Source organism: Crocodylus siamensis, chromosome 7 (assembly GCF_052110815.1).
Source record: "Crocodylus siamensis isolate JL-2025a chromosome 7, ASM5211081v1, whole genome shotgun sequence".
In the NCBI taxonomy this organism is placed as follows: domain Eukaryota; kingdom Metazoa; phylum Chordata; order Crocodylia; family Crocodylidae; genus Crocodylus; species Crocodylus siamensis.
This window is the reverse complement of record NC_143401.1, coordinates 19,644,192-19,669,252: the sequence shown is the minus strand read 5'-3', so window position 1 is coordinate 19,669,252 and position 25,061 is coordinate 19,644,192. Positions and strand designations below refer to the sequence as shown.

General features: G+C 46.0%; 1 protein-coding gene across 3 annotated transcripts in view; it reads left to right on the top strand.

Moving 5' to 3' along the window:
- ZFAND4 (zinc finger AN1-type containing 4) overlaps positions 1-25,061 on the top strand; it is a 77,077-nt gene that overhangs the window by 15,058 nt on the left and 36,958 nt on the right. For all 3 annotated transcript variants that reach the window (XM_090056695.1, XM_090056694.1, XM_090056693.1), the window contains exons 3-5: positions 17,568-17,643; positions 17,807-17,874; positions 21,486-21,672. In XM_090056695.1, the coding sequence (XP_089912821.1) occupies positions 17,568-17,643; positions 17,807-17,874; positions 21,486-21,672 (331 nt within the window). The remainder of the gene's footprint in view (positions 1-17,567; positions 17,644-17,806; positions 17,875-21,485; positions 21,673-25,061) is intronic.

Genomic DNA, 25,061 nt, shown 5'->3' with positions numbered 1-25,061 from the left:
GTAGCTGTCAGTTGGCTTGTGGAGGCAGTCTTTCCTCTACTCTGCCCTTGAGCTCTGTCTGGCCAATTGATTTAATGCCCCCTTGAGCTATAAAGTGATAGAGTTGCTGTCCTGTGGCAAGGCCATAACTTGTGTAGGGAAAGTAGTTCAGTGCTAGTTTTATGTTGTAATCCTGTTTGTCTTCTACAATGTTGAACCTGTAATGATAAATACTACTTGGCCTGCACTTCTAAATGTAAGATTTGTACAAAATAGACATACAGTCTGTCTATACATCTATCATTGCAGAAAGTATAATGACAGCCTTCAACTACCTGAAGGGTGGTTCCAAAGAGGATGGAGCTAGACTGTTCTCAGTGGTGGCAGATTCATAGATTGTAAGGCTGGAAGGGACCTCCGGAAATCTGCCTGGTGCAGGGGGCTGGACCCAATGTACAAGACAACTGGGGTCAGGTGACCTCAGCAAGGTGACTGGTCAGTCTCCTTTTGAAGATTTCTTAAGTAGGTAATTGCACCACCTCTGGAGGAAGCTTATTCCACAGTCTGGACACCCTGACTATGAAGAAGTTTTTCCTACTGTTGAGCCTGAAATGGTCTTCAATGAGTTTGCAGCCATTACTCCTGGTTTTCCCCAAGGGTGCCCTGGTGAACAGTTGTTCACCGAGCCCTTGATGTACTCCCCTGACGTAGCAGTAAGCTGCTACCAAGTCCCCTCTCAGCCTTATCTTTTTCAGGCTGAATAGTCCCAGGTCCCTCATAACAAAACAAGGAGCAATGGTCTCAAGTTACAGCAAGGGAAATTTAGGTTGGATATTAGGAAAAACTGTCTCACTGTGAGAGTAGCAAAGCACTGGACTAAGTTACCCAGAGAGGTGGTGGAAACTGTAACCTTGGAGGTTTTCAAAACCTGGCTAGACAAAGCTTTGGCTGGGATGATCTAGTTGGGGCTGGTCCTGCTTTGAGCAGGGGGTTGGATTAGATGACTTCCTGAGGTCCCTTCTGATTGTGATGTTCTATGATTTTCTATGAAAGTGAAAATTTCTAACCTCACTTGTCAAAAAAGGCATTGTCATGTTAAGAAGGATGACATGCATTCTTACATTTTGCAAGTTTTGCAATTTGCAGAACCAGAATTTTAACATAATTCTACCAAACCTTTCATTCTACCATTTCATTCTACCATTCAGTTTTTTATTCTACCAGTTATTAGAAATAGGCCCTTTTAGGCAGATGAAAGTCTAAGGAATAGAGACAGTAAAGACCATTTGTAATCAGAACAACACGTAAAGTAGTAGACAGCTTCACTGCAGACCCACTGGCTCTTCCTAACTTGTTCTTGTTTGCTTTTGCTTACAGTGGGTCTGCAGTGAAATTGTCTACTACTTTACGTGTTGTTCTGATTACAAATTGTCTTTACAGTCTCTATTCCTTAGAATCTTAAGTCTGACCAGATATTGTGTAGCTGGTTGGGAAACAAATATTATATTGTTGTACCATCTAAACATGTCTCCGTCATGAATGTCACTGAAGAATTGTGTGGGTTCATAGAAACCATCTGCAGACTATTTCTCACTGCAAGACCAAGTTTTAAGGCACAAGACATCTTCAACAAGATTCTAATATAATAAAGGGCTTAGTCTTGTCTTTTTGTCTGTAATGCTCTTGGAGCAGTCTGGTTACTGAAACAACCAATCAGAGTGCTCCAAGAGCATTATGGCCAGGAGGCAGCAGCGCAGCAGGGCACCACCATGATGGAAGGATACAGAGTAAGCTTCCCCACCCTGACCCTACCCGCCCCCCTCCCTCTCCCATCATACTTGACAGGCAATTTGCTAGCTCATAAAATAACCTAGCTCCCTGAGAGTACCATCCTTATCACTACGGACATCACTACTGCCTATACATAAACACCATAAACCTATCAGTCTGATGTCCATCCTTGGGAAGATCTTGGGGAAAATTAACAAGGGCTCCATCTGCAACAGGCTTATGGAAGGCAACCTACTGAATGCCAGCCAACATGGTTTTATTACTGGAAGGTCTTGCCTGACCAACCTCATCTCCTTCTGTGACCAGGTGACGCATTGCCTGGACAAGGGAGAGGAGATTGATGTCATTTATCTTGATTTTAAGAAGGCCTTTGATTTGGTCTCCCATGATGTCCTTGTGACCAAGCTGGGGAACTGTGGCCTCAACCATCTCATGGTCCAGTGGCTGGGGAACTGGCTCCAGGGTCGGACCCAAAGGGTACTAGTTGAGAAGAAATCAGTGTGGCGCAAGGTTACCAGTGGAGTCTGCCAGGGCTCAGTGCTTGGGCCAGTAGTCTTCAGTATCTTCATTAATGATCTGGATTTGGGCATCAGATGAGGACTGGCAAAGTTCACGGCTGACACTAAACTATGGGGGAAGGCGGTCATGCTGGAGGATGTGCTGGGGATACAGGCCAACCTGGACAAGCTTTCAAAGTGGGTGGACCAAAACCTGATGGCACTCAGTGTAGTGAAGTGCAAGGTACTTCACCCTGAGAGAAAAAACAGCATCATACTTATAGGACTGGCGGTGCTATGCTCGCTAGCACCGAAAGAGACTTGGAGGCCTTGATTGACCACAGGATGAATATGAGCCTTCAATGCGATGCTGTGGCCGGCAGAGCAAACCAAACTCTGGCACGCATCCACTGATGCATCTAAAGCAAAACCAGGGACATAATCCTCCCAGCTGGAGTAATGCATCCAGTTTTTGGCTCCCCATTTCAGGAAGGATGTGGATAAATTCGAGAGAGTCCAGAGGAGAGTCACCCACATGATTAAAGCCCAAGAGAGCAAGCCTTATGAGGAGAGGCTGAGGGACATGGAGCTCTTTAGCCTGGAGAAGAGAAGGCTCAGGGGGGACTTGGTGGCTGCCTATAAGTATATAAGTAGGGTGCATCAGGATGTGGGGGAACAGTTGTTCACCAGGGCACCCCAAGGGATAACTTTTAGGAGGCTGATTCAGACTCAGTATAACGGAAAACTTCTTTACAGTCTGAGTGTCCAAGGTCTGGAACAGACTCTCCCCAGAGATGGTGCAAGCACCTACTCTGGGTTAATTCAAAAGCCATTTGGATGTTTATCTTGCTGAGGTCATTTGATCCCTGCAGACTTCCTGCTTCTGGCAAGGGGCTGGACTCGATCAACTCATGAGGTCCCTTCCAGCCCCTAACATCAATGAAATCTATGAAACCAACACCACGAGAGAATTGTAGCCTGTCTGAAATATTTGAATATACTTCAGTTTAGCTTACAGCTTACCTATCTTATCCCTGCCCAACAATTTTTAAGTTCACCAGCCAACGCTTCCTTCAGACCATAGGCACAAAGATTCCCCTCTTCCTTCCACCCTCTTCTCCCACCCCCCATATCTACCTCATTATGAACTGCCCTGTTTTTAGGTAACATTCCTAAATTCCCACAGTATACATACAATACATAGATAAAAGAAAACTTCATCTAGGTGAACACCTGGCGCTTTGGTGTAGTGCTCGAAGACTGGAAGAAGGCCAGTGTGGTGCCGATCTTCAGGAAAGGGAGGAGAGTGGATCCGGCTAACTACAGGCCCATTAGCCTGACTTCTTTCCTGGGGAAGACCTTAAAAAAGTTTATTAAGGAGGCCATCCTTGATGGACTGGCCCAGGCTAACATCCTAAGGGATAGCCAGCACGGGTTTGTTGCGGATAGGTCTTGTTTGACCAATCTCATTTCCTTCTATGACCAGGTGACCTATCAACTGGACAAGGGAGAAGAGATTGATGTCATATATCTTGACTTCAAAAAAGCCTTTGATCTGGTATCCCACGATCACCTCTTGGCCAGACTGACCAGTTGTGGCCTTGGCTCCACCACGATCCGCTGGCTGGGAAACTGGCTCCGTGGTCAGACCCAAAGGGTTGTAGTCGATGGCAGTCACTCATCGTGGTGCCCTGTGACCAGTGGGGTCCCTCAAGGCTCTGTCCTGGGACCCATCCTGTTCAACATCTTCATTAATGATGTGGACGTTGGAGTCAGAAGCGGACTGGCCAAGTTCACCGATGCCAGCAAACTTTGGGGCAAAGCATCCACGCCAGAAGATAGGCGGGTGATCCAGGCTGACCTGGACAAGCTCAGCAAATGGGCGGACGAGAATCTCATGGTGTTTAACACCGAAAAATGCAAGGTTCTCCACCTTGGGAGGAAAAACCTGCAGCATCCTTATAGGCTCGGCAGTGCTACATTGGATAGCACTACAGAAGAAAGAGACTTGGGGGTCATCATTGACCACAAGATGAACATGAGCCTGCAATGCAATGCTGCAGCTAGTAAAGCGACCAAAATGCTGGCTTGCATCCATAGATGCTTCTCGAGCAAATCCCGGGACGTCATTCTCCCCTTGTACTTGGCCTTGGTGAGGCCGCAGCTGGAGTACTGCATCCAGTTTTGGGCTCCACAATTCAAAAAGGATGTGGAGAAGCTTGAGAGAGTCCGGAGGAGAGCCACGCGCATGATCCGAGGTCAGGAAAACAGATCTTACGATGACAGGCTGAGAGCCATGCGACTCTTTAGCCTGGAAAAGCGTAGGTATAAGTTTATCAGGGGTGACCACCAGGATCTGGGGGAACGTTTGTTCACCAGAGCACCCCAAGGGATGACTAGGTCAAACGGTCACAAACTCCTGCAAGACCGTTTCAGGCTGGACATAAGGAAGAATTTCTTTACTGTCCGAGCCCCCAAGGTCTGGAGCAGTCTGCCAGTGGAGGTGGTTCAAGCACCTATATTGAACACCTTCAAGAGCAAATTGGATGCTTATCTTGCTGGGATCCTATGACCCCAGCTGGCTTCCTGCCCTTTGGGCAGGGGGCTGGACTCGATGATCTCCCGAGGTCCCTTCCAGCCCCAATGTCTATGAAATCTATGAAAGTTGCTGATTGATCTTGCCACCCCTCCCCCTCCACTTTAACCATAAACACCTGCCACTCTTCCATCAAAGTGTCTAGAATATTTTTAGGCTCCCGACACTGTAATACTACAAAAAATAAATCATGCTCCTCACTGAAGCAATACAAAGTTGGCTTAAAGGCATGCTGTCTAGTCGGGGTGACAGGGTGCTTCTCCTTAGTTTCTTTTGCCCCTAAAGAAGCCCATCAGGCTTGCTGACAAGTTATACCATCAGCTGTTGCTCCCAAGCCATTGGAAAATCAGGTGGTTTCACTGCTGGATTATCCCCTGCTACTGTAGTTAATGTTGCTACTACTCAATGGTAATAGTGACAGGGCTGCATGCCAGCAGTCCCTGTATCCTTGCCACCTGGCAACAAGGGGATGGGGCTTCCTGTGAACCACCTGTGATGACAAGGGATGATTGTGGGGGGCATCCTCTGGTCCCCAGTTGGCTGTTGAAGCATCCAAGTATGCTTCATCACCTTTGCCAACTGGAGATAAGGGTGACAGGGCTGCCTGCATCTAGATCCCCGCAGAGCTTTCTAACAGGTAACCTCTGGGTGGGCTGTCAGGGAGCCAGCTGCTTTCATTCCCTCTTTCCTCTTTGGAGTCACAGGAAGGAGAGTGGAAGACTGTGGGATACTGAGGATCAGGAAAACCTGACCACATGTAAATTGGTTGGGGAGAACTTTCTGGAGACAAATAAGATGCTGTTTTAAACGGTGGGGTGTCATGGATCTGCCCTTTTTTGGTCTGGATTGGCTTTTTTTTTCTCTAAGCACAGCAAAAAGTCCTGAATGTGTGGCTGCAGGCTTTTTGTCATGCTTAAAGAATGGATAAAATATGACAAATGTAAGTGTCAGATCCTTTAGCAGTGGACACAGGAAGGCTTGAAGCTCTTTTGAAAGGGGAACTTCTCAAAAACTTTAACCCTGCATGAAGGAGCATTAAAGTTGCATTACCCCTATTAGCCTTTATTAGCTTGTTAACACATAACAGTTAGAACACACTAGCTGCTATTGTTTTGAAACATTTTCCCTTTCAAAAGGACTCCTTACGTATTCTTTGTGTCCACACCCTTAGACCAGTGGTTTTCAACCTTTTTCATTTGAAGACCCCTGAAAAATTACTAATGGAGGTGCAGACACCTTTGAATTGTAAGGGTGGGTATGCATGTACTTTTAATTGATCACAGTCATCTTTTGCGAACCCCTTAGACATAGCCCACAGACCCACAGGGATTTGCTGACCACAAGTTGAAAACCACTGCCTTAGATAACAGCTTTCTATGTACTCTGAATGGCACCCTACACACAGCTATGTACAGGAAACCCACTGACCACCACACTTACCTTCATAAAACCAATGATCACCTCAAACTTAGAAGGAAAGAATAGGCTGCAATTGGACCTAGACAGGTTACAGAGGTGGGCGGATGAGAATAGGATGGGATTCAACACTGACAAGCGCAAGGTGATGCACTTGGGGACGAAGAACCAACACCATACCCACAGGCTGGGGAACTCCCTTCTCGTCAGTGCAGAGGCAGAAAAGGATCTTGGAGTCGTCATTGATGCCAAGATGAACATGGGCCGGCAGCGTGGGGATGCAGTCAGGGAAGCCAACTGCACCTTGTCATGCATCCACAGATGCATCTCGAGCAGGTTCAGGGAGGTGGTCCTCCCCCTCTATGCGGCATTGGTCAGGCCGCAGCTGGAGTACTGTGTCCAGTTCCGGGTGCCATCCTTCAAGAGGGATGTGGACAACACGGAGAGGGTCCAGAGGAGGGCCACTCACATGATCAGGGGTCAGCAGGGCAGGCTCTGTGAGGACAGGCTACGGGACCTGAGCCTGTTCAGCTTCCACAAGAAAAGGCTGAGTGGGGATCTAGTGGCCTGTTACAAACTAGTCAGGGGGGACCAGCAGGCATTGGGAGAGTCCCTATTTCCCCGAGCACTACCAGGAATGACTAGAAATAATGGTCACAAGCTGGCAGAGGGTAAATTCAGATTAGACATCTGGAGGCGCTACTTCACTGTCAGGGCAGCTAGGATCTGGAACCAACTTCCAGGCAAAGTGGTGCTGGCTCCTACCTGGGGGTCTTTAAGACAAGGCTTGACAATCACCTTGCTGGGGTCGTTTACCCCAGTACTCTTTCCTGCCATGGCAGGGGGTCGGACTTGATGATCTGCTCAGGTCCCTTCCGACCCTACTAACTATGTAACTTACCTTGAGAACTGTGATCTGCAGCAAGTCCATTAGATACCACTGCATCTGCTCTAAGCTGAATTCTTGGAGTACCCACCTCACCAACCTGAAAACTGCCTTAACAGCCCCTGACAGATGTTATATTTATTGTGCAGTTAACATGCTAATTGCGTAATAAATTGCAACATACCACATGTGCAAAAAGTTTATGATGTGATAAAATGTCAAACCAGCAACAAAGATGTTCCATATTCGTCATGGCATATCTTTTATATTACACGGTTATTGGAATGTGTGGTATCCTGGTATATCCAAGTTGCGACTGGTGCAGCTGGGCTGCATGAGTGGGATCCAAGACTGGGGAGAGGCTTTCTTGATATCAGGCTCCTTGTGTCACAGGACCTTTAAAAACCCCAGTCGTCATGGACTTGGGATCTGACACATTTTATGCTGGGTTCCAGAAATTGCATGTCTGTCCATGGTCATGTCAGTGGTCAAGGGTGCTCAACCAAAGAAATAGACTAGGGGTCCACCAACAGAGATTTTTGGGGCCAATACCGATAGCTGATAATTAAGGAGGTATATTGGCTGATACCACTCCAATTTATGATATAGCTGCCTCCAGCTGGTAAGTCTGGTGTGGTGAAAGGGGAGGAGGGAGGGAAGGGCATGGCAGGGGCAGATCAACGCCCCCCCACCCCGTGGTGAGGTAAGGGGCCGGGGCAGGCGCTGCCCAGGCAGGGCGGGGGTGGGGTGGAGCTGTGTCTTGTGGGCGGGGGGCGGGGGTGGTTCCCACTGCTGCTTGTACCCTGAGAGGGCACGGGGGGGCATGTGCCCTCTGGATCTCTGTGAGGTGGGGTGGGCTGCAGCCAGGGATGCATGGGGCTCTTCTCGGGGCAGGTGCCAGTGGCGCTGAGAGGATGCTGCATCCTCTCCTAGCGCTGCAGACACCTGGTGCAGCCCTGGTTCAACACCCTGCCTCCACCATGAGCCAGGGCTGTGCCAGGCAGCTGACAGTGGTGGTTCTGGGAGTGGAGTGGCGGCAAAATTTTGGGTGGTTGCAGCATTCTCCCAGTGCCACTGGTGCCTGCTCCGAGCCCAACCCCTGTCAAGAAGAGCCCTGTGCAGCCCTGGCTGCAGCCCATCCTGCCTTGAGCAGATCTGGGGGGCATACATCCCACCTACCTATGCCTTCCTGGGGTGTAAACAGCAGCGGGAGTCCCTCCAAAATAAGATGTTCCAGCCCCGACCAGCTGCCCTGCTTGGGCAGTACCTACTCCTGCCTCTTCCCTCACCACCCCACAGATACACACCCCTTCCCTCTCCCCTCCCCTTCTACCACACTGGACTTACCAGCTGGAGGCAGCTCTCCACACTGCTGGCTGTGTTCTTCGCTGCCTGCGTGTTGCACTGCGGCTGCACGCAGCACGGGCATTTATCGGCCGCATCAGCCCAATATCCAATACAGCCAGTTTTCTTCATAGCGGTACCAATTCGATAGAATGAGCTCTCAGAAAAAAGGTAAAAGACAGCAACATCCAGTCATCAGCGGGAGAACACTTTTCATCATACAACTACTGTTTTTGACCCCATGGTCTTTTTCCTTAAAGGAAACTTCTTCTGGACACCAAAAACAGTGAACTTAGTGGTTTTATGGTTCATCATAATTTATTTGCTCCCTTTGTCAGCCACCCTATGATCCACGAGTGATGATGATCATCTTCCTTTTTGAATGGTCTTTTTCATATTACATTTACCTAATGAAGTTACCCTTTTCCTGGTCTGTAAGTACTCTTGAGAACTTTGATCTACACCTTTACTGCTTGATTCCTTTTAGATAATCAGTGGATGTGTCTACATGTGCCATTAATGTGCAACAATAAGCTCTGGAGGTTATTGCTCCCAGGAAGATCCTGGCTGTGTGATTTATACATGCACCTGGACCACAGTGCATGTAGTTTGGTTGCACCACCCTGGCTGGCAGGGCACCTGGGAGGTCAGCCTGCCAGCCTGGAGCTGCTCCAACCAGGCTCAGTGTGTTGGGGAGGGGCTGGCTGGGACACAAAGGTGCTTCGGTGTGGGGCTAGCCAGTAGGCAGCCCCTGCACCGAAGCACTCTTGTGCCCCAGCCAACTAGGTCAACATCTGCTCATACACTGCTGTGCACAAAAAAACTCATCTTCAGGGTAGGACTTGTATTTGCTGTGGAGCTTATTAGTTTTGTGAGCCCTAGTAGGGCCACACATGTAGATACTGAGATATTTACTGTGCAGTTACTATAATTAGTCAGCTGTGCAGTAAAGGTCTCATGTAGCTGCCCCCACTTTCATAAATGTAATAGGGTTAAACAGAAGTGCCATAACTGTTCCAACTGGTAGTTTAGGCTGTATCTACTTCTTTTTAAGATCTTGCGTATGGGTGTTTTGTACCCAAAAGCTTGTCTAATATCTCTCCCAATGATAAGGCTGATCTGATAAAAGATATTACAGCCGAGTTGCATCTTACGTGGGGGTTACATTCTGAAGCCAGCGCGTAAGGCGAAAATCGCGTATAGTTGAAATTGCCCTTCCCGCCAGGTTTCGGCGCCAAGCAGCCGCCACTACCGCAGGGCCCAGACAAGGTGGGCACGGTGACGCACAGCCTGCGTGTGCAGTGCAACAGCTGCGTCTTCCGCGCACACTCCTCACCCCTCTCATTCTCCGCCACCTCATCCTACCAGGGCAGCCGGCTGAGCGTGAGCGAGCTGCTGGCGTGTGCAGGCAGTACCGCATGGCGCCACACTACTCGCTGTGTCCTGGCCGACACCCGGCGGCCAGCCCCAGCAGCTGAGCACGAATAGCTGATTTCGCGTAAGTTAAATACGCATAAGATGTGACTCAGTTGTACTAAACAAATGTTTGCATCTGATAGACTTCAAATGAGTGTAACACTAATGTCATTATGTGCCCTTTTGACTAGTATTTGCATACTTTTACTTACGTGGAAGGAATGAAAGGGACACTTAATAACCTGTTGATAATTTCCTTTAGCTCAGAGCTATACAATTTTCAGCTGGTAGATAGCTTTCAGCCTCTGAGGGGTTTACACATGTGTCTCATTCCCTGCCCTTACCCCTCCCCCTCCTTCTGTTGTACCACGTCTGCAGGCTCCCCCTTCTTCCTCTGGCTTCCACTTCCTGCCCTCACCCTTTGCAGGGTAGCTTATGGGATAGAGAGGGTCCACAGCTGGCAGAGTTCAGGGGGACCTGTGGACCTGACACAGGAAGGTACAGGGGTGCTGGCATAGTACAGTAGGTGGGCACCCATGGTGGGGTGGGTAGTGGTCCAGCATGAGACAGATGTGCGCAGTGCAGTGCAGCATGTTGCCTAGGGGCATGTGACATGCACTATGTGTGGCTGGAAGTTGGATAGCTCTGCTTTAGTTATTAAAAATATAAGTTGCTGTAAAAAGCATGTCTTGCTTTAGAGCTATGTATTGTGTTCTATAGGAACTGAATAAAATCAATTTGGTCTTTTGTAATTTAGATGTGGTTTCTAATGTTGAACAGCTGATCTGGCCACAGATGCATCACAGCTATGTTCACAGAAACATACCTTGTCTACATGGGCAAAAATTAGACTTGTAAAAGAGTAGTGCGAAAATTTCATCAGTATTAGCAACAATGGAAGTCATAGTAAAGAGTTTACTACAGGTCCCAATATTTCAGTTGTTGCCAGTTTCCATGATCACCTATTGAAGACTGGTGCAAAATGTTTCACAGTTTTTTGATAGAGCCTGTGTTAGAAGTTGATGTTGGGGGGGAGTGATGGTCAGAAAAGAGATATTCTTTTTAAAAAATATATGCATGCGCCCACCCCCAAGAAACTTCTGTTGATTGCCTTTTTGAAACTAGTCTTTCACACTAGTGAGAAATACTTCTTAGCTGTGCCTGTGGTGCTGTCATTTTTTAAAATGAATTCTATTTTTAGATATGCTTCAAACAAGTGCTAAACTTGAGGCCAGAAGTTAATGCAATACATATCCTTGTGCAACTTCAGATTATTTCTTAGTGTCACAATTCCAAGGTGTTTGATTGGCTTAACATTTTGCATCTTATATATTCTATTAAATGTGTGGAATTCTAATAATGTGGATAAAACAGTCTTGTTACTTCTATTCCCTAATAATAAAATTACACCTATTAGGCAAGAAAATTTTCATAACCTCACTTTTAACTAAGTGTCTTATAGCAGCATAATACAGACATCAGTGTTCTAAGGAGGTGGTCATATTGGGATGATACAGAGCCCTCCCTAACTGGAAGTTGAGTCTTGGATGTCTTCTGTCAATTTGGTGAGACACTGTATGCTTCAGTTGCTTTAGTACAGTCTCCATTTTCAGGCAAATATTGTTAAGGATTCATTTTTCTAACACTGATATGCACCGCTACATGTGCAGTAGAATGTACAAGTAGAGGATTGAGCATAGAGCCATTAAAATTAACAAGAGTGGTTTAGTCCCTTGTGTAAACTGTTGTTTTACTGAAGTGCTTAGCAATAACTTGCTTGTAATAGGAAATAAAATGTTTTCATTCATAGTTTCATAGTTGGTAGGGTCAGAAGGGACCTGAGCAGATCATAAAGTCTGACCTCATGCCATGGGCAGGAAAGGATGCTGAGGTCAAATGACCCTGGCTAGGTGATTGTCTAGCCTCCTTTTGAAGACCCCTAGGGTAGGAGCAAGCACCACTTCCCTTGGAAGTTGGTTCCAGATCCTAGCCTCCATGACTGTGAAGTAGTGTCTCCTGATGTCTAGCCTGAACCTACTCTTATCAACTTGTGGCCCCTGCAGGTCCCCCCAGGTAAGTTCATAGACGGCCACCAGATCCCTTCTCAGTTTTCTCTTGTGGAGGCTGAACAGGTTCAGGTCCTGTAGGCTCTCTTCATGGGGCCTGCCCTGCTGCCCCCTGACCATGCAAGTGGCCTTCCTCTGGACCCTTTCAATCCTGTCCACATCCCTCCTGAAGTGGGGTGCCCAGAACTGGACACAGTACTCCAACTGGGGCCTGACCAATGTCGCATAGAGGAGGAGTATCACCCCCTTGGATCTGCTTGTGATGCATCTGTGGATGTATGATAAGGTGCGGTTAGCCTTACGTACTGCATCCTCACATTGGTGGCCTATGTTCATCTTGGAATCAACAATGACTCCAAGATCCCTTTCTGACTCTGCTGACAAGAAGGGAGTTCCCCAGCCTGTAGGTATGGTGCTAGTTCTTCCTCCCCAGGTGCAGCACCTTGCACTTGTCAGTGTTGAAACCCATCCTGTTCGCATCCACCCATCCCTGTAACCTGTCCAGATCTAGTAGTAGCCTGTCCCTCCATTCTGTCAGGCTAGTAGTAGCCTGTCCCTCCATCCCCACGTTTTAGCGTCATCCACGAATTTGAACAAGGTGCTTTTCACGCCCTCATCCAAGTCGCCGAGGAAGATGTTGAACAGTGCAGACCCAAGGACCAAGCCCTGGGGGACCCCACTGCCCACATCCACCACCACTCTCTGGGTGCAGCCCTCTAGCTAATTTGCGACCCATCTGACTGTGTAGGCATCAACACCACAGTCGCCTAATTTTTTAATGAGAAGGGGGTGAGAGACAGTGTCGAAGGCCTTCCTAAAGTGCAGAAAAATTACATCTACCGTGACACCTGCATCTCAGGATTTTGTGACCTGGTTGTGAAAGGCAACCAGGTTGGTCTGACAGGACCTGCCCCTAATGAACCCATGTTGGTTTCTCCTAAGCATAATTTCCTCTGCTGGTCCCTTGCAAAGGTGCTATCAAGGCATTCACAAAGGCTAGATTTTGTTTTGTGTATCTGAATGAGCCGTACATGTAACTATAATGATTACAGGACTAATGAAGCAGTATCTCTTGACCATCTTTTTTACCTAGGTTGTTGTATTTTTAACTTGATATATCACTGAGAATTTTTTCGCACCTTCCAATAGTTATATTTGTTTTTGCTTTGATCTTAAACTGAATAATATACTGTTAGTCCTGTAGGATATTAGTAAAGCTTCTAGTTTCTCTTTAACTGTAGAAAATGTGTGTTGTGTTTTATGTGATGATGAGCCCCACCTTGGACCCCTTTTTCAAAATCCTAGATCCTTCCATTAAGGTGCCTGACTATTTACATGTAAACATATTTAGTGAAGGCACTGGACAAATGTTTCTATTAAATCTTATTTTTGTGATAGTTCCCTTTTAAGGAATAAATAGTATGGAGGGGAAAATCCCTAAAATTAAGGGACTCTACTTCAGACCTTTCATGTTTACTCTAATACCCCTCAACTATTAGTATTAGTTCTTAGCCAGACAAAATACTTGTTCTTGCTGCCATGTAACATAGGTTTGTTTTAGGCTACAATTAAATTTTTAAAGAACAGCTTCCCAAAAATTGATTATGCCTGATAAATATGCTGCTTTTTGCCACCCTGTTACTAATACTGTACATTCATCTTTAAATTAAACAATGAATATTTGAGTGTTTATTACAGAGAGCGCTAATTATTAGAAAATACATGCTGATTTACAAGTATGAGTCATTTAGTAACTTCTATATTAAATTCTGTACAGATTGAGAAACATTATATACAGTGTCCTTCTCTTTCACCACTTTTTATAAATCCCGACAACGCAAATTAGTCACCTGCACTTCACATGTTCCACCTCTCCTTTGAAGCATATTTCTGACAAGAGCTTGGACATAATTCAAATCAGAACTGTCTTCAGTCTGTTACTAGGTTACTACTTCATCTGTCAACTCAATAAATGGCAGCATATTACATTATAGACTTAGTCTCTTAAATACTTTTAATCTCATTCCTAATCTTTCAGAATGCATGTCTCTGACACAATAGGCACAAAAAAAATCCATTATATACCAGTAGGGTAAAACAAGGATGAAAGGACAGGAGTTTAAGTATATTAAAGATGATAGAATACTTTACTAATCTAATTGTTGCTATTCATAATGGTCATAGTTAATCTTATACTTTGCCAAAAATGACATTAATTTATCCAAACAGTTCACATGGCTTAATCTAACCATAGAACAAGGTGGATTAAAAAATTTTTTAATTTAAAAAATTGTGAAATCAGTTTTCTTTATGTTGCTAATTCTTTACTTTCCATGCTATAGTTTAAAATGATTGAAGTAGCTATTTTGTACTTGTTTCTCAGTAGTTTCCTCAGAGGTAGTAGAATTTGAGGTTTTTTATGGATTCTATTGCAGTTTCACATTTAAAACTGTTTCTCTACCAAAAATAATCAGTTCAGGATCTTGTTAACAGCTTTCTCACCATAATGTACTGTATTTCACTGGATATAAGACAACCCTGAATGTAAGATGACTCCCAAATAATTAGATTCCATTCATGGAAATGTATTAACTTATTATAATTTTCCACATATATTAAAATTATTTAAAGAATATAATTATTTAGTGTATGGAATCTCATTATTGGAAAGTCATTTTAAATTTGTTGCTCTCCCCACCCCACTACTGCAGGTGGTGGGGGCAGAGGTGATGCAGCGGGCTGTAATGGAGTAGTTGATGGGCAGTAGGGGATAGTAATGGGGCAAGCAGTGGGGGTGTAGATAGTAGGGGGCAGGCAGTGTGGAGGTGGTGGCAGGCAGTGAGAGAGGCAGGCAGCTTTCACCCTGCTGCCTGACCCCCCCCCACACATTTACACCTCACTGTGCCTGCCACCTGCAGCCTTGGGTCCCCACCCAGCTTTTCTCCTGTCTCTCCCCCCCCACCCCAAAGTCTGTCCCTCCTGCCTGTCTCTACACTCCCCCCACCCTCCCATTCGCTTTGCACCAGCATGTTCCATCTCTGCTGCAGCCTAGGGGTAGGGTAACCTTTTCAAAATGGAAGAGTGAGACACAGGCCCCCTCCCATCTCTGGTGGCATGGCCAGAGCAGAGCTGAGTGGAGCAGAGCAGGCAGATGCAGGCTCAGGACTCCCTGTCCTGCCTTTCCCCTGGGAAACCCACTCTGGCCATGTACCCTCTGCCCACCTGGTAGCAGTGGGGTGTGCAACTCCACTCTGCCACCACCACTGTCCCTGCTACTGCCAGGCAGGCACACCATGGCAGCATGGCCAGCACAAGGCTCCCAGGGGGAGGGTAGCAGGGCAGGGAGCCTCGAGGCTGCAGCAGGGAGCCTGCATCTGCCCCCGTGCACAAATCTGGGGGACATGTGCCCCCCCATGCCTCCCTGAGAGTGTGCAGCAGCAGGGAGCCACCCCTGGATGAGATGTCTGTGGCTGCGTCTTGCTCCATTTCCTGCCCTCAGACCCCATGCAACACCCTGGCTGGGCAGTGCCTCCAACCCCTTCCCTACTTCCCTCCCTCACCATGGGGGCCTCAGTCTCCCTTCCCTGCCCCCCCTGGCTCTTCCTATATCCCCTCCCCCCTATAGGCTTACCTGCAGGGAGCTGCTTTCCACACTGCCTAGCTGTATTTCTGGCCATGGACATGTGTGTGGGCATGTACATGCACGTGGTGCCTCCTGTGTCCCACTCCCAGAAGCCCCTTGCAGGCGGGAACACTGGCAGCCTGCAAGAGGAAACCTGCCATTTCCTGTGGTTTTCCATAGTGAAGAGAAAACCCAGATCCCTGCATGACACTGCAAATCTAGGACAAATGCTGTCCCAGAGTCATGCAGCCTGGAACCGGGACTTGGCATTCCCACTCTGGGGTTGTCCTGCCCAGTTAGGGACAGGTGGTCACCCTACCTGGGGCACATAGTATGGCCTCAGCCTGGCCCCATAGCATCAGCATAGAGTCAGCATTGCTGTTCCAGCCCTATAGTACAAGGGTTGTCAACCAGGTGTGCATATATCCTGGGGGTACTTTGGATGGCCCCAGGAGGGTATGCGCAGAGGAGTGGGGAAGCGGTGCATGGTAGTGGTGTGGAGTGGTGAATGGCGGTGGGAGCTGGCACATGCAAGTTTCCCGCCTACCACTGCTGCCACTGTGTACCTCCCCCGCCCCAACTCCAGCTGCTTGTCACCCCCTCAACCCTGCACACCCCTAGTGACAGCTCTGGGTATACGCCTTAAAAAAGTTTGAAAACCCCTGTTGTCCCTCAATGCCTGTGCTCCATGCAGGCAGGCTCCATCCCTGCTGTAGCCTAAGTAAGGAGGAGTGGTGCAAAGGTGAAAAACGAAGGTTCAAATTTAGCAGACAGCAATAATGAAAACACTTTAAATTGCCAGAATCTTTCGTGCACTACGGCTGCTTCTGAGTAGTGGAGAGAACTTATCTGGAATTCCTGATATAGCGATGGTCATTTCCTGTGCTAAGAAAAGTACAAAAAGTTAATCTAGAAATTGCCCAGTAGGTCTGTAGCCAAATGTTGCATTCTGCTTCTGACCCATAAGGTTCAAGATTTGGGGTTGGATTTTGGAAAATACCACAAAATTGGTTTAGCATTTTTAGACTCGGAAACTGCCTCAGTGCAAATTGTGCATCCTTTATTCTGACTGAAAAGAGCTACTGAATCACAGTAGATATCCTCTTATTGTAATGAGAAACAGAATTTGAGAAACCCTGATTAATAAAGCCCAGCCATGCAGGCACCAGTGCACATTTCTCAGGGAGACTTCCTACTTATCACTGGTTGGGGTTTTAAGCTCTGAAAGTCAAACAGTATATAAGTATTGAAATCTATTTCAGCTTTAATGATATAGAGCAGCAGTTGCTATTTTGTTGGTGGTGGGCTTGTATGACGCAGCTCAGGTCCAAGTTAAGCAGGTGCTAAGACCAACTGCCACTACTGCTTCTCCCTGCTGGTCAGCTTTGGCCTAGCACAGGCAAAACCCCATGCACTGAAACCCACTGATTCTGGGCCAAATCCAGGGTCCCTGTGTTTAGGCAACAGACCATAGGTTACTGAGCCCTTGTTACAGTGTTAGTAATGGGTAGGGTTTTCTGTTTCCTCAGAATGATTTATTTGTACAGCAGTAAGGAAAAGGTAGTTATGAACAAGTAAAAGCAGTGTCCTCTGCAACTGCATAGAAAAACTATCTTCAGCATTTTTCCTACATCACTTACTGGAAACATCTGTTAACCAGGGTTTGATCCAAAATATGAAGACTGGAGCAATAGTGTGGTAGGAATCTTATCTCTATCCTTTCCAGTAGTAGGGGCTGAGTAGAGCTCAGCTTCACAGTACAGTGCTGTGTATGTGACTTGGGATAGGATATTTCTAGTCAAAACTGTATCTCTTGCAGTATATTTCAATGCAGATCTTGTGTGTATCATGGTACTAAATAGTGCAGATAGGAAGCTTAGTTATTTTAGTCTTTCTGGTTAAAATGCTACTGTGCATTAAAAATTAACCAATTTTTAATCTAATCTTTTCAAAGGTATTCCTGTCTCTCAACAGCATTTAATATGGAATAATGTGGAACTGGAGGATGACTACTGCTTGAATGATTACAAGTGAGTGTAAAATACAACTTCACTATATGTTAATTGATAAGCAGATAGACCATGCTATATTTGAAATTGCCTCCACCTTTCTGTGTAAGTTCTGAATGTAGCTATTACTACTGGAGATAGAGAATACTAGAAAACTTCACTGTTTTTTGTTGATTATTTGCAGCATTTCAGATGGATGCACTCTGAAGCTAGTACTGGCAATGCGAGGTGGGCCTATTAACACTAGAAGAGGTAAGTACAGTTTTAACTCTTAAAATATCCAAACATAGGTGATAATGAAATTTTATAACAAAGTTTGTAATGGAAGCCATTTTGGGCATTTTGCATGATTATACTTCCATTCTAAATAATGACAGTCTTCCTGCCCCAGCCTGCAGTAGCAGTCTACTGAAACCCCACACGCAGATTGGCGGCCGGCGGCCCCCCAGGAAGAGCTAGGGAAATGATCAGAGAGCTGGGGAACTGAACCAGGAGCTAGATATTAATATCAGAGCAGTCCTTCCCCACACACTGTCCCCTCCCTCTTAGTTTTTGTTCCCTGCAAGCCGGGCTCTGAAACTCCGAAATTCTCTGAAACATTTGCGAAATGTTTCAGAGTCTTCTGTTTCAATTCGGATTCAGTGTTTCGCCAAAATGGCCTGAAACACCTCTGAAACAAAATGGCTATTGAAATTTCGCGCAGCTCTACTACACTGTAGTAACCAGGGTGACTGCAGTTACTTATTTCATATGGTTTCATGGGTAAATTGCACTCTGCTGATGAAAATATAAGAGACTTTCCCTAGGCGGATTTTTAATTAGTAATATGGTACATCTTTGAAAATAAAAATGCAAAACAAGAACTTTGAAACCAACATCAAGGACAGGTACGGTTTTGGAAGTGCTTTGCCTGAAAGAAGTCTGGGGTGTGGAAGGAAAATCATAAAAGCAAGCATAAAGGGATACTTGGATCTCTCTTGTTACCAGAACTTAGGCCTTGTTCAGCATTGCTCTGAAATATCTCTGCCACCTGAATGAAAGTTCAGTGGGTTTGAGCTTAAACAGCAGTACACCAAACATCCCAGCAGCCCTGCAAGTAACACCTTTTGGTTTTGAGCTATAGTGACTCTGTCATTGCTGACACCTGCTGTGTTTCTTAACCTGGATGCAATGGCATATTTGACCTCGACAGGTAACTCAGTTATGTGGTGAAACTCAGAGGCATGAAAACTGACAATAAACCCCTTTACTGTTTTCACTTGTACAGAGCTCTCATCTAGAGTATGCTTTGCATCCTATAGGGGATTCATATCTATAAACATAAGTGAGTTCAACTTTCAAAGGTAATTAAAACCAGTCTCCCTGATGCTTATGCCCAGAAGTTTCATATGTTGAAATTTCAATTGCAGTATCACAGGCAGTGGAACCTTTCATACATAAAAAGTGACTTATTTCACAAGTGTTCGGAGTTGTCTTACTGAGCTGTAATTTTGTGTTGAGATATAGGAAAGTTGTCAGTTTTTGTTTTAAAAATAACTTACTGCTCTGATTAGTCTGGCAAAAGTTGATGGTAGAATGGGTTCCACTGTTCTCCTTAAATTCTGGAAAAGTTCGTTCAAAGCTTCAGTCGCTTAGAGTGCCTATGCACAAGTAGTGAGGCTGCTCCAGCATGCTGGAATTCCAGCGTGTCAGAGTGGACTCAATTAACTGGGGTCTGAGCAGACAATTAATGAAGTGTGCTGGAGCCTGGCAATTACCACACTCCAGCAGCCTTCTGCATCTCGTGTATCAGTTTCCCTATGCTTAAAAATGTGGGGGGGGCCTCATTGAATGAGCTTTAGTTCAAGCACCCTTACTGCCATTTTTAAGTGTGGGGACATTAAAACACAAAATGCAGCAGCGCTTTAATTAGTGCAGCTCTTGGAGCCGCTCTAATTAAAGTGCCATCTTCACCCCCCACCACCATCCATGGAGTACGTGTAAAAGTGCCCTTAGCTATTATTACCTGTAGAAAGGCTTCTCATTGGATCCTCAAAAAAGACTCTTTGCTAATTAAAATCAGGCTCAGTTTACTTAATACAGTGATCACTATTCATAGGATCATAGGAAAGCAGCCTTACAAGGTCATCTAGCTCAAGGCAGGTTCATCTCTGACTAAACCAGCCCAGTTAAGTGTCTGTCTAACCTGCTTTTGAAAGTTTCCATGCATGGAGAGTCCTCAGCTTTCCTAGGTAGCCTGTTCAAAACCTGATCGCTCTCAGTAGTCAGGAAGTTCCTCATTATCTCCAGCCTAAATGTCCGCTGCTGCAGCTTGAGGCCATTGCTTCTAGTCCTGTTCCCTACAGCCTCAGAGAAAAGCCTATCTACATCCTCTCTGTAATCATCCTTCAGTTATTTGAAGACTTTTATCAAATCTCCCCTCAGTCTTTGCTTCTCCAGGCTAAATAACCCTGTCTCTTTCAGCCTTTCCTCATAAGTCTTGCCTTTCAAGTCCCTGTTGGGTAATTATGTTTTCTTGAGGAAGCAGTGATTTAACTACACTCCAGTGAGTTAAGCTGTTTTTTAAAACAGTAAGAGTGGTCTAAAATCACTTGATTTGGGCTTTCTTCCTATCACTCTTTCAATTTTAAGTTAGGTATTGTAGAGAGATGTTTGATAAAAAACCTTAAATTTTTTTTTTCTAATTTCTGGTGCTAGTTAACTAGATTCATAAATAAAATAAATCAATAAAATTCTCCAACCTTAGTTTAATCAACTGCCATCTTGTTATCCCATTCTCAGCCAAGCAGCATCTTCTTTAGTTCTTTTTGTGTCATGCTCCTCATCTGTTATGTATCTGCAGCAGTGCTGAGATTTGCTCTGTGACCCAAGTCATCTGTGTATTTGGGATCTCTTCCTTCTGTAGTTGGAGAAGGATAGGGAGAGGCAGGATCTGATACCTTATCCCAGACAAATCTTCAAGAAATGAATGGAATTTCTTGGTGTGTCTGTTTATTTCATTCTTTTTCCTCCTGTGGAAGTGCTGGTAGGAGCAACTGTTGGCAACATAGTTTCTGCTGCATTAGGTAGTGGTGTCAACTGTAGCTGGTAAGTAACAGAAAGGGGAGGAGAGACATGCAGAGGGTTGGTTTCTCTTATTCATGTCCATTCATTTCAGGCTCTGGTTTGTATTAGTCCCATTTAACTTAACTGTCTGTGGTAGTGAAGATTTAAAATTAATTTGCCTTCTCAAAATGATTCAGCCATAGCCAGTGTTTTCATGTTGTAGTTGTCCTGCACATTGTAGCAGATGCTAGTGAGCTTCCTGTGATTCTTGATGAGTGAGGAATTATCAGTAGGTAGCTATGACCTGGGTCTTAATGTCCTTGCCAGGTTGAATGGAGGTTATTGGGAAAACTGGGTGATAAAACTCAGGCTCAGAGAGGCATCACTTTCAGAAGTTAAGGTTATCAGGCTATGGCGGTTCCTTTTGGCTTCTTAGTACTAACTGGTGGGAATCATAAAGTCATCACAAAATGCAAAGATGAAAATGTGAGGGAGGGGTTTGCAAACTCAGGCCAGGTATCAGAGTGCTTTAGACTTGAATGCACAAACATTTGAGCTTCTGGTCACTCCAAGTCATATGTAGACTGATGCAGGTGCTTGAATTCTGATTTAAATAAATTAATTTAAGTTAAACACTTCAAGGTGTGCAGATTATTCTTTCTTTCCAGACAGGCCCATCAATTCCCCCTTTCTGACTATTGCTGTAGAGGTTTTCAAACATTATGTGAAGGTTGAAATATAATGCATCTGGGGGTTTTTTGTGACTAGGACTCTCAAGTTGAAACAGTCTTCTTTTCCTTCTGTTTTTCTCTTTGTAGTTCCTGTGGAAGACCCAATTAGGGAAATGGCTGAATACATGGATCCCAGTCGAGATGAGGTCTGGGAGAAGGGGCCATCCAACAAACCAGTTACCTTCTTGGTGTACCGGGAAGGAGATCAATTGAATTTTTTCCGTGTTGTAGACAGGGGAGATGGCACTTTAACACCATTATCTGAATCTTTAAGGTAAAGTGGATTTTGATTTGTGTGTTTGGGTTTAAAGGGGAAAACTGTAAAAGTTTTCAGTTTTTATTCCCTGACATTTATCAAAAGAATATGTAGACTGTTAGAAGGATTGTGCATAAAAGGTCTAACAGTTCTGGTTTCCACACCTCAAAGTTAAAGTGGAATTAGAAAAGGTACAGAGAGAGGCAACAAAGATAAGGGGTATGGAGCAGCTGCCATACCAGGACAGACTAAAAAAGGCTAGGACTCTTTAGTTTGGAAAGAAAGCTTAAGGGGGATATGATAGAAGTGTATAAAATCATGAAAGGTATGGACAAAATGAATAGGGAACTCTTATTCACCGAGTTCTGAAATGCATAAATTAGGGTGTGCCTACTGAAATTGACATGAAACAGTCTTAAAACATCTACAAACTGTGTTACTTCTTGTGTAATTAATGGAATTCATTGCCACAGGAGGTTGGAGAGGCAGACAGTATAACCAGATTCAGAAAGGGATTAAACAAATTCATGGAGGACATGTCCATTGATAAGTATTAAATAGTAACCTCTTGATAATTCTTAAAACAACTATGGTCAATGCCAGGGAGGGTAAGACGGGATGGATTATATTAGGTATTCCTTGTACAGATACTTGCCCTGTAAAGCCTCTAGTACTTGCCACTGTAGGAGACGGGATACTAACTACATCTTAGGAAGGTAGGGCTGGAAGGGGCCTTACGTGAGGTCATCTAGTCCACCCCCTTGCTTAAAGGAAGATCACCTGTGACTGATTCTTGCAAGCAAGCTAAGGAAGTACAGGTTGAATGAAAGATCTGTAAGAAAATTGGCTGGATCATCAGGCTCAGAGCATAATAATCAATGGTTCAATGTCTAGTTGACAGCCAGTATCAAGTGGAGTGCCCCAAGGATGAGTCCTGGGACCAGTTTTGTTCAATATTTTCATCAGTGTCTTGGAAGGTGGGATGGAGTGCACCATCAGCAGCAAGTTAGCAGATGACACCAAGCTTTGTTGGGGGAGTAGTAGATACAATGGAGGGTAGGGCTAAGATTATGAGAAACCTCAACAAATTGGAGGATTGGACCAAAAGAAATCTGATGAAGTTCAATAAGAACAAGCGCAAATTCCTGCACTTGAGACATAACAATCCCATGTACCAGTAAGGACTGGGGACCAACTAGTTAAGCAGCAGCTCTGCAGAAAAGGACCTGGGTGTTACAGTGGACAGTAAGCTGAATATGAGACAGCAGTGTGCCAATGTTGTGAAGAAGACTAATGGTATACTGGGCTGCATTATTAGGAGTGTTGCCAACAGATCGAGGGAAGTGATTATTTCCTTCTATTCAGGATTGGTGAGGCCTCATCTGGAGTACTGTGTCCAGTTTTGGACCCTCCAGTACAGAAAGGATGTGTATGAATTGGAGAGAGTCCAGCAGAGGGGAACAAAAATGGTCAGACGTTTTGGGCACATGACTTCTGAGGAGAGCCTGAGGGAGCTGGGTGTATTTATTCTGGAGAAGAGAAGACTAAGGGGGGATTTAATAGCAGCCTTCAACTACCTAAAGTGGGGTTCCAAATAACTTGACTGTTCTCAATGGAACAAGGATCAATGGTCTCAAGTTGCAGCAAAGCAAGTTTAAGTTAGATATTAGGAAAAACTTTCTCTTTAGGAGTGTGGTGAAGCATTGGAACAGCAGGTTACCCAGACGTTGTGGCATCTCCATCCTTGGAGGTTTTTAAGACCCAGCTAGACAAAGCCTTGCCTGGGATGATATAGTTGGGGATGGTCCTGCTTCGACCTGGGGTTTGGACTAGATTAGCATTGGTGATGCATAGAGGGTGCATGCAGGTGCACCCCTGAGGTTGACGGTGCATCCCCTAAGATTGGCCACTGCTGAAACTGCTGGCAGCGCCTGCGAGCGGTTGCTGTTTGCCACCTCCCGTCCCATGCGCCACTAACCACTGGTGGCGTCTGTGGGTGGTCGCCAATCACCGGTCAGCGCTCGCCACCCCCTCCCCAATTTGCCACCGACAGCACCGTGGCCACCTGCAGAAGTTCCCCACTCACCGACAGCATCCCCCCCCAGCCTTGGAAGGCACGCAACATTCGTGTAGATCAGCGTTTCTCAATCCATGGGTCAGAACGCAAAAGTGGGTCACAAAAATATATGAAAGGGTCACGAACAATCGTGGAAAAATGTGGAAAATAACAGGTTTTCTCTGTTAAAGGAGTTCCAGTCTGCAAGAGTCTGCTTGGGGCTGGGAGAAGCAGGGAGAGGGCGATCAGCCAGGGTTTGCCATGTACATGTGTGTGCTCACACATGCACATGGCAGCCAGGCAGCATAGAGAAAGCAGTTCCTGTAGCTCCTTGCAGGTAAATCTATGGAGTGGAGGGGGGCTATAGATGATGTGTCAGGGGTGCTTGTGGCTCCAAGATTTGTGCACCCACACCGGGCATGGGGCTGCAGCCTAGCCAGACCGGCACAGGCAGAAGCCACCTCCACAGCACAGCAGACAGGACCTGGTGCAGGAGGGCAGGGTGGGGCAGTGAAACCAGAAGGAGTAATGGCAGCAAGGTCCTCCAGCCCCTCACCTCCTCCTGCCGGCACCACTCCCCTCAGGTCACAGCTGTACCCTGGAATGGAGGTGCTTGGCAGCATGGGTGGCCTGAAGGGAGCAGCAACAGCCAGACCGTGGCAGCGGAGTAGAGCTGCAGCCCAGCATGCAAGCAGCTGGTGGCAGGAAGAGGTGACAGCAGTGCAGGCTTCCCTGGCCCCCTAGTCTGTTACTTCTTGCGCTGCTGTTGGGATGGCTGGTATGGGGGTCCTGGAGACAGTGGCAGCAGCAGCAGTGAGTCTCAACACCCCACTGTGGGTCCTGTCCACTGGGCTGCAAAGGTGGCTTGTGCCCATACTAGTCCAGCCAGGCTGTATCCCTGTGCCTGCTGTGAGTACACAGTGGGGGACTGGAGGCACGGGGCAGCGAATCAGGACTGAGGAGTGCCAGAAGGGCGGGGGGGGGGTTGGGATTGAGGGGACCAGCAGGGCCAGGGGCCCTGTGAGTTGGGAATGAGGGGCACTTGCAATTTGTATTGTGCAAATTGCACAGTGATGAATGTCACTTGGGAGTAATGGAGGTCTACATGTTGACGTTGCTTTTAATGTTTTCATGTTGATTTCTGTCTTTTCAAATTAAGACTGTTGAGCTGCTTCAGTTTGTAGTGTGTAATAAGTGTTTTGGGGCCAAAATACTTGTGTATTTTCTACTTAAACTATTTACTGGGTCAGGACTGGCTATCAGTGTTTGCAAATGGGTCCTGGTACAAAGAAGGTTGAGAATCACTGGATTAGATGACCTCCTGAGCTCCTTTTCACCCGTAATTTTCTAT